This window comes from Euprymna scolopes, chromosome 1 (genome assembly GCF_053919585.1).
Source record: "Euprymna scolopes isolate OS-2025 chromosome 1, ASM5391958v1, whole genome shotgun sequence".
NCBI classification, from domain to species: Eukaryota; Metazoa; Mollusca; class Cephalopoda; order Sepiida; family Sepiolidae; genus Euprymna; species Euprymna scolopes.
Genome location: NC_136482.1, coordinates 27,487,002 through 27,501,651, shown reverse-complemented (window position 1 = coordinate 27,501,651; position 14,650 = coordinate 27,487,002). Strand labels below are relative to the sequence as shown.

The window sequence follows — 14,650 nt, the reverse complement described above, 5'->3', positions numbered from 1 at the left end:
TATTTTCATTCTTTTTTTGTCGGGTGAAATTTTTTTTTTTTAAATATCTAAAAAAAGAAAAAATTGTTGTTATCGTCCATTACTTACTGGACAATATAAGCAGAACATAGGCTTTCAATTAAAAAAAAAAATCAACGTGGTTTTAAATTAAAAAAAAAGTTTTACACTTTGGACTTTACAGGTAAATTAAAAAAAAAAAACACTTCTTTTTTTGTTGTTTTAATTTACAATATATTATTTATTGATCTTTTATCTTCAATTTGTGAAATATAAAACTTTGGTACATTAATTAATTATTTAAATTTAAATAGACGTTTCAAAATGTGGGGAGGGGATTAAAAAACGTTTGTCTAAAATATTATATTCGGTTTATTGGAAAGAGCATAAAATTTCACATTGACCCTGAAAATATCGTAAAAATTGAATCAATAGAAAAATTTTGATAGATTTTTAAATTTTAAAAATTGAAAAATATTTAACTCGTAAAATTCAATTGATTTCATTACGTAAAAAAATGGCTGCATGGAAGCGCGCCGCCGCGCCGGCACTTTGTAAACAGTTTTTTTTGTTTGTTTGTTTGTTTTTATTATAAATAAAAATAATATTTCTATGACTTTTTATACAACTTTAATAGTTTATTTTGGAAGTATAGAAAATAAACAACCCACTTGTAAAAGAGAACTTACGAGTTTTTTTATATTTTATTCACAGTTTCGTGTCAAAAATTTCCCCAAAATTCTGATACACCTAGTGATAAATATTATAGGAAAGAGAAATAGTTCGCGATTTGCATAGCCGGATCCATCACCTGGTCATTGTCTTTCCTCACTGCGCGCCGCGCCACTGCTAGCATTTATTTTATATGTATAGACTTTTTCATAGTGTTAATCTGGTTACGTTTTTTTTTTTTTTTTTTTTTTTAGAGATAACAATATTTGATTTACACCGGTTTATTCTGGATGGGCGCGGTCGTGTCGAAATATGTCGGGAATTACCGAGTTTTGACGGGGAGCCCACGTGGCCCGACTTATAAAATCGTCCCTGCCCTCTCCTCCCATCCAAACCCTCGGCTAGAGTGCCGATCATTGACAAGTTCACGTCTTGTTTGTAACTGGCAAGTAAGAAACGTACGCAACATTTCAAAGCTCCGCAAAAAAAAAGTATTTACCATGAAGGACGTTTGCCTTCTGAAAGACGGGTGTACCCCAATGTGGGTACCTTACACGAACGGGTGCCCTGAAAAAACGCAAATGGACAAACTCCGAGAAATTATAAACGATAAATATAATGTTTCGCTCGGTGAGTATCAATTATCATCACTTCTATATCGTCAAACTCCATTTACCCGGCGTTACCCGGGTTGAGAAATATTGCCTGCTTTAAAGGAAAATAATTTAAAAAAATACAATCATAATTACGTTTTTGTATGGGGAGGGGGGGGGGGTAAATACACTTTGGATTTAAGTTTTCTCTTATTTTATTTTATTTCAATAAATATTCGGGTAATAGTAAATAAAACGATGCGGGTTTGTATTACTGTACACATAGATTCGAAAAAGTTGTCAAAAAACAAATATATAACAAATAAATGTTATCAAAGGCAAGATAAATTACTTTTCTACCAAACTGGATATAATTTTCGTGTTTTCATTCAATTTAACATGTTTATTCAGCTCAAAAAGCATACAGTGTTTACCGATGTATTGGAAAATTCAAAATGGCGGCCGACTCTCTCTTTAACACGGTAAGTTCGGGAAAAGGTGTTATAAATAATAAACTAGAAAAAATGCTATTAAAAAAACACCGAATATATGTCAAGTTATGTCACGGTAACATATATTGAGCAAATTTCTAACAGTATTTTGTCTAGTTTATTATTTATTATACCTTTTTCCGAACTTACCGTGTTAAAGAGAGAGTCGGCCGCCATTTTGAATTTTCCAATACATCGGTAAACACTGTATGCTTTTCGAGCTGAATAAACATGTTAAATTGAATAAAAACACGAAAATTATATCCAGTTTGGTAGAAAAGTAATCTATCTTGCCTTTGATAACATTTATTTGTTATATATTTGTTTTTTGACAACTTTTTCGAATCTGTGTACAGTAATACAACCCCCCCCCCCCCAAAAAAAAAACAAGCATGAAAGTCAAAACAAAAGCTGATTGAAATTGTCGGACTGACTTCATCTTGGTTGTTATTGTCACAACGTTTCGGCCGGACAATTACTAAAACGAGCTGTTCATTTCTAAATTAACAAAATATTTGTCCCTATTTTTCGGTGCTTGCGTAGATTGATCTTTTAAACAAACACATTTTACATGAGAACATGATGTGACGTCTAATTAGTATAAATTCTAAGAATTACGAAAAACGACTTAATTTGGAATCTTAACTCATGGGGTAATTCTTTAAGCTAATGTAGTTAAAAAAATCTTTTTTTTTTTTTCTCAATTACACGTATGTTTTACGAAAAATTAAAATATTGTCGCATTAGTTAAAAAAAATAATCTTACAATTAGTAAAATAGTTGCCTTTCTTAGACCAATGAGTTAAGATTCGGAATTGTCAATAATTACAAGTAAAAATAGAACTTATAAAATTATCGAGTCTTATCGCATGTTTTAAGATAGAAGAGTTGTGCGACCAATTCAGTATGACAAACTGATTACCTCCCTTGATGTAAATTAAGGGTTTGCCATATTTAAACTTTTTTAAAGAATGTAATTGTGGATGATTTTTCTTTTCCAAGATTTAGCACCTCTATTGCTTATTTATTATTATTATTATTTATTATTTTTTTTTTTTTCGACATGACACGTAAGTGCGTAATATTTTCGCCTGAAATGCGTTGTTCTAAAAGATCACCAAGCTACACAAGAAGCCCTCCCTCCTTCTCATTTTAAAGGCAAATACGTAAAGTAAAGCTTTATTTCGTTGGGGGGGGGGGGGGCTACAAAATAAGCGAAAGTAACTTCATTTATCCAGAATGATTGGTTTAATGAAATAACGAAACGTTAACATGCAATATTGCTGCCACGTCTCGGAGCGCTTTTCGTTGCTTTCATGACTGTTCAAAATCGTTACCAAATACACTAGTCCATCTATCTTTTCGGGCAACATTTTGATACCCGAACCCGCCACCAACCACAGGAATTGTCTGACGTGACTTAAGTCGACCAATTAATGGCAACCATTTGAAATTGAAAGGAAAAAATCGTCTGCTCTGAATGTTTTGCAAAGAAAACCGGTGTTTTTAAAAACGTCTGTTTTCTTTGCAAAAATTCGTCTGCTCTGAATATTTGCTGATTTTACGAAACATTTTTTTCAATTTTTTAATTTTTTTTTTTTTTTTTTTTTCAAAGTAGAACTAATGTTAAAGTGTAGTATCTGTTATCTTTATTTTTTTTTTTTTTGTATATTTTTCTATGGCACCAGGCACCACCACAACTGCATAAAGCGTCAGCGTTTTACACAATAACAGCAATGTCATCATTTCGTCTGTTTACTATTTTCTAAGTCAATTTATATGTATGGGCATTGGCGCTATTAGTATTAATAACGCTATTAATGGAAGTAACGTTTTTTTTTTATTTTTTATTTATTTTTATTTTTTGCTACTATCCAAATTGACCAAAAAATCTATTTGTTTTACAATGTGCTGCACTGCTGCATTACGTCGACTGAAGATTCCTCAACATTTTCTAAAAAATGATATTTAAAGTTTTTTGGTATGCTGAAAACGAATATAGCAGAGAAAATTAGTGCAGACAAATAGTTTTCGAGATATAAATACCTGTATGTAATTTCTAGTAGTTTGAATTGGCCGCCATCTTTGTTTCAATAAAATGGTTCAGTGAGCATGCGCAGACGAACTGAAGTTAATTCTACGAAATGCAAACGTTTATGCAACGTCATTTTTAGCTAATTCCATTAAAAAAATTACTTTCACAAATTCAAGAAAATTCGGTTAATGTGCGCTGGTTGTCCAACCTGTTTATTCCGGAGGCCATTCTTAACATGGGGAGGTTGAATATAAGAAAATACCTTTCAGAATAAACACCCCCTCAACCTCCCATGTTAAGAACGGCTTTCGTAATTATGCTGAAAAAAATTAGGGTTTACCGCTTTCATATGCCGCCCGTTCAAAATACAGGTATTTATATCTCGAAAACTATTTGTCTGCGCTAATTTTCCCTGTGATATTCATTTTCAGGATACCCAAAACCTATAAAAGTCGTTGATTTATCGAAAAATGTTGAGGCGTCTTCAGTTGGCTTAACAGAGCACATTGTGATTTTTTTTTTTAAACGAACTACAGGCGAGAGTTAATAAAATAAAATTATTTTTAACATTGTGCAGTTAATGACACCTAAAAAAAATCCATTCATTGCATATTTTAAAAAAATAAAAATAAATAAAAGCCCAATTACGCACACAAAACAAAATTAATAAATTTCAGAAGCACAAAGATTTCCAAAAATACGCCCACGCAAATTCTGCAGGGAAGAAAACTTAAAATGTGTTTTGTTCAGCAGACATAGTTGAAAGCATACCATGTGACAGACGTGCACTTAACCCATCAATGCTGAAAGACTTAATTTTCAAAACTTTTCCCACTTCGCCTGGGAATGTTATAGCTTTTTAATCGGTTTGGATCGAAAATTATAGCTACCAATATATAAATGTATGTATGTATGTATATCTGCCTAAAATTTTCGATAGAGGCGACTGATTTTCACAAGATCAGTATCGTTTTGAAGTTCGACCCTTCAGATGACAAAGACCAAAAAATTGGCTAAAAACATTTTCTCATCCTCAACTAAGCCCTTTTCTACAGGGTGGGGGTCGCTTTTTTCACCGATATTTACGAAAATCATCCCCTCTTTTCAGTTGTGTAGCCTTAATTTAAACCTGGCTGACTGGGATAGCTTCCGTACATTTATATCGGATCTACCTCTGTGTTCCATGTTTAAAAAGGATGTGTCTTCTATAGTATCAGACCTGACGGAATGGTTAATTGTAGGTATAGACCGTTTCATACCTTCGAAAAAGTTCCAACAAAAACCTAACAGCCAGCCATGGTTCTTTCCAGAATGTGCTGCTGCCATTGCACACAGAAATTACTTTTTCCACTGCTTCCAACGTAATAGATGTATGGAAACTAAAGCCGCTTTCAGGACTGCCAGCAACCATTGTAAGAAAGTAATAAAGAACGCAAGAGAGTTGTATGCTCAGTCTGTCAAGTCCAAAGTAGCTGAGCAGCGGCTTGGTTCCCACCAGTTTTGGCAAATAGAAAACAGAATCCTGAACAGAAGCATGTGCTCTATCCCAACTATCATCAATGGACCTGAGCTAATCTCGTCAGCGTCAGACAAAGCCAAACTCTTTGCCAAGAACTTTACAGCTAATTCTACCCGTTGCGACCAAGGCCGCCAACCCCCAATATTTCCCCCTGTATCAGAAAACCCGCTATGTGATATACATATATCTGTATGTGATGTTGCCAAGCTAATCAAAAATCTGACGGTATTCCAATTATAGTACTCAAAAAACTTCAACTAGAACTAGCGTCCATACTTACAAAACTGTTTAAACATTTAAACATTGTCAGAGGCCCACAGTATTAATGCTGGAGTCCCTCAGGGGTCCATCCTAGGCCCAACTCTCTTCTTGATCTACATCAATGATCTCCCAAAACACATATTAAAATCATTTGTTGACATCAATGCTGATGACATGGCTATCTATGGCAACACATCAAAGGCCGTAAATGGCAACGATCTCTCTGATTCTCTCCTCAGATCTTGAGCGCATGGTTCAGTGGAGGAAGAGGTGGCTGGTTACCTTTAATGCATCTAAGACCAAGCTCCTATCATTACATCATAAATGCTCTGATCCCCATCTGGCATCGATTGAAATGAATGGCTCTCGTCTAGGGGAGGCCCCATGTTTTGATAAGCTTCTGGGTTTGACCTTTACTCCTGATCTGAAATGGAACACATACATCAAGTCTGTGGCCAAGGTCGCTGGGAAAATGGTGAGATCCTTCTACCGCTCCAGAAGATATCTCACTACTGATGCAATTCTCTATCTGTATAAAAGCCAAGTACGTCCAAGGATGGAGTACTGCTTGCACATCTGGGCAGGAGCTGCTAAAAACAGTCTATCCTGCCTTGACAGTGTACAAAATAGACTTTGTGGCTTGGTGGGGGATGTCCTTTTCTCTTCCCTGCAACCTCTCTCCCACAGAAGACGCGTTGTGAGCCTGTCTGTTTTATCATTATTTCCATGGCAAGTGCTCGTCTGAGCTCCATTCTCTGCCCCCCCGCCAATCTTTCACGAAAAACACCCGACTAGCTGAAACCACTGTCAATAATTTTCCCCACTCTTTATCCGTGCCTAAATCAAAATATAGATTCCATGAACAAAGCTTCTTTCTTAGAACTGCACGGCTGTGGAACTCTCTGCCGCTTGCCTGTTTCCCCCCTGAATTCAACTTGGATGTCTTCAAGTCCAACACAACAAATTCCTGATGAACCGCCCCCTTAAGTAATGACACCTATCATATCCCCAATACTAAATATTACTACGATACTATCCCACTGATTAGTGTACACACGATAACCCTTATCCCCGAGTGGCTCCTGGGACTTGATAAGTGGTGACCACCATGTAAAAAAAAAAACAAAAAAAACAACAACAACAAACATTGTCTTATGGAGAATTGCTTCCCATCACCCTGGAAAATCTCATCAGTATGCCCTGTATTTATGGACTGAGAAAATGCTAACTGTATTTAAGAATTCAGGTGATCGCTCATCCCCCTCTCAGTACAGGCCAATAAGTCTCCTGTGCGTCATGAGTAAGTACTGGAATCTGTGTTAAATACAGAAGTAATCAACCATCTCAGCAAAAATAACCTCCTTGGTGACACGCAATATGGTTTCCGTTCTGCTAGATCTACAGCAGATGTCCTTACAGTTATATCGCATAGGATTAGCAAATCTCTCGACGGAGGCAACCTTTCTAGGGCAATTGCTCTTGACATATCTAATGCCTTTGATAGAGTATGGCATAAAGGGTTACTCCACAAGATCTCCAGCTATGGTATAGCTGAAGATGTCTTTTCAATTATTGAATCATTTCTTTCTGATAGACTCATAAGAGTAGTACTTGAGGGGCAAAAAATCAGAAGCTCACAGTATTAATGCTGGAGTCCCTCAGGGGTCCATCCTGGGCCCAACTCTTTTCCTAATCTACATTAATGATCTTCCAAATCACATCCTTACATCATTCGTAGACATCTATGATGACACTACCATCTATGGTAGCGCACCTAAGTCAGTAAACGACCAAGTTCTCTCCGATTCTCTCTCCTGATCTTGAGGACGTGGTACAATGGGGAAAGGAGTGGCTGGTTACTTTTAATGCATCTAAAACCAAGCTTCTCTCTTTAGATCATCAACGCTCTGATCCCCATCTGGCATCAATTGAAATGAATGGCTCTCATCTTCAGGAGACCTCAAGTTTTGACAAGCTTCTGAGCTTGACCTTTACTCCTGATCTTAAATGGAACAGGTACATCAAATTTGTTGCCAAGGACGCTGGAAAAATGGTGAGATCCTTCTATCGATCCAGTAGATATCTCACTGCTGATGCAATTCTCTATCTATATAAGAGCCAGGTATGTCCAAGGATGGAATACTGTCGCTACATCTGGGCAGGAACTGCTAGAAAGGACTTGTCCTGCCTTGATAGAGTTCAAAATAGACGTCGCAGCCTCATAGGAGATATCCTTTTCTCTTCCCTGCAACCTCTCACAGAAGAGATGTTGCGAGTTTGTCTCTGCTTTATCGTTATTTTCATGGAAAGTGTTCGACTGAGCTTATGGTCCCCCCCCCTCACCAAACTTTCACAAGAAACACTCGTCTAGTTGAAAACAATATCAATAATTTCCCCCACTCGTTATCTGTGCCTAAACCTTAACGTAGATTCCATGAACAAAGCTTCTTTCTTAGAACTGCATGCCTGTGGAATTGTCTTCCGTTTTCCTGCTTTCCAGCTGACTGCAATATGGTTGTCTTCAAGTCTAATGTAAACAAGTTCTTGATGAGCCGCTCCATTTGTTAACAAATTTACCGAATTTCCATTACTAACGATTACTATATTGTCCAATTTCTACTGTACACTCTTTAACCCTTATCCTCGAGTGGCCTCTTGGGCTAGATAAGTGGTGATGCCTATGTAAAAGGAAAAAAGCAAAATAAACCTACGTCACTTCTGGTTTGGCGGTGGTCGTAACAGCAAAGACGTCACGTTTTTTCCCCGTTCTTTTCCTCCTTCGCGGTATGGGTTCGAGCCTGCCTTCCTACTACCACTTTTTTTTTTTTTTTTTTTTTTTCTCTCAACACACACCTCCAAACACCCAGGCAACGCCGGGCACCCATGCTAGTATATAAAAAAAAAAACGCATGCTTGGTCACAAAAATCCATTCAAACATACTGAGGTGAAGGTTAAACTGATGTCAACTGATATGTTTTCTTAGTGAAGTTTGCTGGGATCCTTATGCGATACTTATCACTTTACTCCTATTCATTTATTGTAATCATATGAGAATTTTTGTCTGTACACAGGTGTTGAAGTAACTGTGTGTGTGTTTGTTACATTAAGCCTATGTGTGCAGCACTAGCCATGATGGATTCTTGGGTCTTGTCAAAGTCCAACCCAAGGCCGAAAAGCCTGGGAGGATATTGGTTGCATCCTAAGAGAAAAGTTTGGAGTTTGAAAGAAATGTTGTGAATGGGTTAGCTCTGTGTGGTTTCTTAGCTTGAAAAAGAAATGAGCTAGCACTTCATTTTATCAACTTCAGTTGTATTCTCAGCTTCCCCAAGAGATAGCCTCTGATTGAGCAAGTCAAAAAGGAAGTTAAATACTTTCACCAACCAGCACTAAGCTTAGAAATTAAGCATAGATTAAGGAATATAAACTGCGAGTTGTTGCTACTGTCGCTATTGCTGTTGCAATATTACTGTCTGTGACGAGTGAGTTGCCAGCAGCAGTACATTAGTAACTCTCGATGTGATGCAACGCAAGAATATATCTTTGTTAAACACCCTTACATGAAAATCAAAGACCCAGCTAAAACCAGCAACATTATTGCATCACTTTGATATTGTTACATATAAATAATTTGAATTACAAACATCCACATCAAATAGATCAACGTCTAAAACAGACCCATCATTAATACACGTCTTTGAACATTCATTCATTATCAAAAATGCCCAGAATCTCAATCAATGTAGGTCACCACCAACAACACCATGAAAAAAGTATCTCCAATTTAAAATGACTAAAGGTGCATATTAGTTATGGGACGATTCCAAAATTTTTCCCGATTCCGATACAATTACCGATTCCTTTCAAAATTTCCAATTCCGATTCTTTTAAAATTTATACATATTTAATTAGAGATTTGTTTTGTTTTGTTTCTTTCGTAAATTTTCAAATTATTACATAAACCACTGGGTAATGTCTGCATATATTTTTTTTCTTAAATGTTTGCTCTGTAATTGATTAAAAATTATAAGCCAACAAAACATTTATTTTGATTTTAAAACAAAGCTATATTGTATCAGTTCGTATTTACTGTATAACATGCTACTTACATAAATAGTTAAATAGTTGAAAATATTCGAAGATTGGTAGGCAAAATAAGAAAACGATGTAAGAACAACATATTTAACAACGCCACCTCTCATTGTTACAAACGAATTTCTAAATAATAATGTTACTATTTAGAAAAACATTGTTAACGTGAGATTGCGTGAGCTTTCTGTGCCTTCTCTCTATGAATGAACTAAAATTTTATTTTAATTATAAAAATTTGGTAGGTTATTAAATTGATTTACTTTGCTATAAAAACAAAACAAAAACAAAACCAAGTGCAAATGGTGATGATGATGACGACAACAACGACGACTTTGTAGATTAACACGCAACTAAATCCCTATTACAAAATGAAATATTACTTTTATAGATTACGTGTTAGAACACTTTTTTTAAATTGACGGAAAGAAAAGCAATCATGGTACTTGTGCAGTTTACGTCCCCCATTAAAAAACGAAAACTTCAGAAAACAATTATATTCTACATACCCGTTATGGAATGAAGTTCTAAAAAAATTTCACTTAATTTCATTAAGTAGTTTTGTTTTTACAGCTTGTTTTCAATCTCAGGAACATGGAATTTCTCTAATAAATCGCTTAATTGATATCAAAGAGAAGTAATCCATCATATTTCGACCAAAATCAATGCTAATGGCGTAGTTTAGATTGACTGTTTCGAATGCCTCGAATGAATGCTTTTAGCGATAAAAACAGAACTACTTGATGAAATTAAGTGAAATTTTTTATGAGAACTTCATTCCATAATGGGTACGTAGAATATAATTGTTTTCTTTTTTTGAAATTTTCGTTTTTTAATGGGGGACGTGAACTGCACAAGTACCACGATAATTTTAGAATTTAGAGTGAGATCAGTTTCAAATATAAATTTAACGTAAAATGATCATTGTTGGCTCTCGTCTTGCAGGCTTCATGTTTTAACAAGCTTCTGGGCTTGACCTTTACTCCTGATCTTAAATGGAATACGTACATCAAATCTTTTGTCAAGGACACTGGAAAAATGGTGGGATCCTTCTATCGATCCAGTAGATATCTCACTGCTGATGCAATTCTCTATCTATATAAGAGCCAGGTACGTCCAAGGATGGAGTACTGTTGCCACATCTGGGCAGGAGCTGCTAGAAAGGACTTGTCCTGCCTTGATAGAGTTCAAAATAGACTTCATAGCCTCGTAGGAGATATCCTTTTCTCTTCCCTGCAACCTCTATCTCACAGAAGATATGTTGCGAGTATGGATGCGTGTCCAGGGTACATCTGTTTCAGGACAAGGTTGCGTCTATGGGGGAGATCTCACGGCTAGTTGGCAACCTTTACATAATTTCACCATTTTCTCAATATCCTGATCCATCCTAGGCCAGTATGTGAATCCTCTCATTAGGGCCTTCATTCTGGAGATTCCAGGATGTTCCATGTGTAATTCTTTTAGGATTTTCTTTTGTAATACTTGCGGTATTACCACTCTGTCTGTGTACATTAGAGTTTCATCACACATAGAAAATGTAAACACTTTTAATCCTTTTCTATTTTCGTCTTGTCCCACTTGTTTTTTTTATCTTAATATATTTATGTTTTCGCTGCTTTCTTTATTTCCGTAAGTGTAACAGGAAGTTCCCTCACAGTATTTATTAATATACCTGCTCGTTCATTTTCTTTTAGTGCTGCTATAAGTTTCTTCAAATTCAGTTTTATCTTGACAAACCATCTGTATGTGCAATTTTAGTAGATGCTAGGTGTTTCATTTTGAAATCGTAATTGAGCAAAATAATACTCCATCTCTGTAATCCCCTTTTTTTTTTCTTTTTTTTTTAACCAAAAATTGATAGTAATGGTTTATGGTCCATTTCCAAGACGAAAGATCTTCCATGAATGCATCTATGAAACTTTCTCATGGCATAATCGCCAGACCCTCTTTTTCAATCTGACTGTACTTTTTTTTCAGCAGGTAATAAAACCCTTGAGGCGTGAGAAATTGGTTTAGTAGATCCATCTTCCATTCTGTGTAGAACCACCGCTCCTAAACCGTATTTGCTTGCATCTGCCATTACAATTAAATCCTTTTTCAGATCATAATGTGCTAACGCTAGATCCGATAACATTTTCTAATTTTTTGGAATGCTTCCTCACATTCTTTTGTCCAGAGCCATTTTTTATTCTTCAATAATTCATTGGTAACACATTACTTTTTTCATATTGTTTTTAGACACAATAAATTGTCTCTGGACCAAAAATGGTTAAAAGTTCTTGTTTCGTTCACTCAGTTTCTGTTGAAAGTTTGGTATATTTTTGATGATAATGAAAAATATTCCCTCCCCCGATTGGATGTGATAATCAATTTAGACATGTGTTAAACTTATGTCACACTTTAATTTTGCAATAAATTTTGGAGTAAGACAGATGCTGAAAGTAAACAGGCTCAATTCCATAACATATTTTCAGTAAAAGTAGTTCTCTCAAAGGCTTTCTCCATATTATCTCACACGTTAAATTCTCTCCACCAAAAAATGGTTAACAGTTCATGTTTTGTTCACTCACATTGTTTGTTGAAAGTATAATCTTTTGAAAAAGTTTTGAGACCATTCAAAAAATTATGTACACTCATTTTCTACCTTTTTTGACTCCTACTCTTGTTCCATTTTCTTATACAAAACTTGGCAATTTTGATAAGGGCTGTTTGTTTTAGCTAGGCTCCTCTTTGAGTGAACATACTTTTTCATGCACAAAAACAAACTTGAACTGTTCCCTGAGAAGTACTTCCATGGGAAGCAACCAGTTTCGATCTGTATGGGATTAAGTCAGGGGAGTGACCATCCGTGCCAAATTCCATAAAATTTCATCTTGAAACAGGCGTCCATTAAAAAGTTGAATATGTAAAAATTGTTAAAAATTTGTAAAGAGAAAACTGTTGCAGTGAAATGGTATTTAGAAAATAGTGGATTTCACAACTAAAGTCAGCGTTCAACATTTACATGCTGCTGTGTTCTTTATGCCATTGAGATGCAGAAATGGTTTTTTGATCGTCTTGGTCAGTTATTGTGTATGTCCTTTGGTACATGTTGTTGGGGATACAAGACAAAGAATTTTCTTGATGGGAACAAACCATGTATCATCAATCTGCAGCAAACTTTGTCTTGCGTCGTCCATGGAGATACATGAACTTGACAGTTACATTACCTTCCTCTTAATTTATTTCATTCACGATACCAACCCACCAGAAAGAGTTATAAATACAGGTTATATATTGGATTGGTGTGATGTCGGAGATATAAAGAATTGATGGCAAGTTAGTCATAAATATCAATATATAGTTCATCCACACTGGACAACTTATGGCCAATTTGATGTGGTACAAAAAGGTGACTAGCTCTGGTTCCTGGCACAGGAAAACCTTGCTTCAAGCGACTTTCTCACTTTCTCCATGGTTTCTTTACTGATCGCAAAGAAACAGATGGCAGAAATCTGGTAGATAGCATGGCTTTATAATCAAAGATTTGATTATTAATAGAGCATTGGAGTGACCACTTAACCACATGGTGTTTTGCTGAACCATCAATTTCATCTCAATGGGATTTTCCATGACTGGTGGTGAAGAAACCCCACTCATCTTCAATACCATATGCAAACATAAATTGATGAAATTCTTTAAGTTTTTATATTATATATATTTTGTTCAGGTCTGGATTAAGTGAACAGTCAGTGTGTGAGTTTGATACACAAATACAATGTCATGGGTTTTGTCATTGAAAATAAAACAATGAAATGTGCCTTAGCTGCTGATCAGAATCTCTGTAGTAAATCATTACTGGGTGCAGGGTGCAATATTCCTTGCTCCAATAATAAATTTGAATTTCATCTTATATTAAAAATTGAAAGTTTTCTCCAAAGTCTCAGAGAACAATGACCTTATTGGAACAAAGATGCTCTTTCTTTTGATTCAAGTATCTGGCTTGGCATTTTGTTAGATATGATTGTCTAGTAAGATTATCAAAAGTTGTCAATCAACAGATCTTTACATTCTGTATATGTTAGTGTTGCATGGCTGGTTGTGTCCCATTGACTAAAATAAAACTGGTCATACAGCTCCTCATCCAAAAATTTCTGTAATGCTACTCTACCAGGGCAGTTTTCAGAGTGATGCATCATACACTCTTTGTTAGAAGAATCACAAACTAACTTTGAAATCAAATCTTTGAAAATGATGTTCCACTTCATGGCATCGGCAAGAAGTTTTACATTCTGATGTAGATCCAACTAAAACACACCACTTGCAACATACAGTTCATGCAAATTACACATTAACTATCAAGCGTTTTCGTTTGTGAACACCCTTTGCTATACTAACAAAATTCTTTTTGCCTGGCATTTGGCAGTTGTATTCTTCATTCTCATACATTTGTATTATCACATCGACCGTCTCTGGGAAAAATCGAGTTAGGTTTTGACAAAATACTATTTGTCAGTTCTCTGGCAGTCTGAACAACATACTCAGATACCTTGAAGAATTTGGAGTTGTATTCACGAGATCAGAAATCAGGAGCAAGTGTCATGATTTGGAGTTAAAGCGCTCTTTAACTTCTCTTTCATCAGATAATGTAATCGATCCAGTTCTGCTGTTTTTTCTCTGGTGTCTGTTACACTGGGAATTAATTCTGCACAGTCAGTTCACCAACGCCAACTTTATCACAATGGACATGTCACTTTTGAATGTTTCAACAGTTTGTTCTAACTTCCTTTTGGCGCTATGAACACAGCTATGAGAAGCAACACTGTGCAGAACTACAGGGGAAACATCCATGGGTACCAGTCTTGCATTCAAGGTTTTTTTGTGAAGTTTTCACAAAACTCATAGGTTCATAGTCTAAATCCATTGTCATCAACTGTCAGACTTGCATATTTCTTTGTGCACTGACAACAAAGAGGGTGACCTGGTGTTATATTATACCCTCTTGCCTTCAAATAT

General features: G+C 35.7%; 1 protein-coding gene across 2 annotated transcripts in view; it reads left to right on the top strand.

Moving 5' to 3' along the window:
• Positions 1-915: 915 nt before the first annotated feature.
• The window catches only part of LOC145289677 (acetoacetyl-CoA synthetase-like), an 83,799-nt gene continuing 70,064 nt past the window's right edge, over positions 916-14,650 (top strand). Inside the window, exon 1 of one of the 2 annotated variants that reach the window (XM_080136440.1) lies at positions 916-1,299. In XM_080136440.1, coding sequence (XP_079992566.1) covers positions 960-1,299 — 340 coding nt within the window. In that variant the 5' untranslated portion in view covers positions 916-959. The remainder of the gene's footprint in view (positions 1,300-14,650) is intronic. The other variant, XM_080136433.1, reaches the window with a different exon arrangement.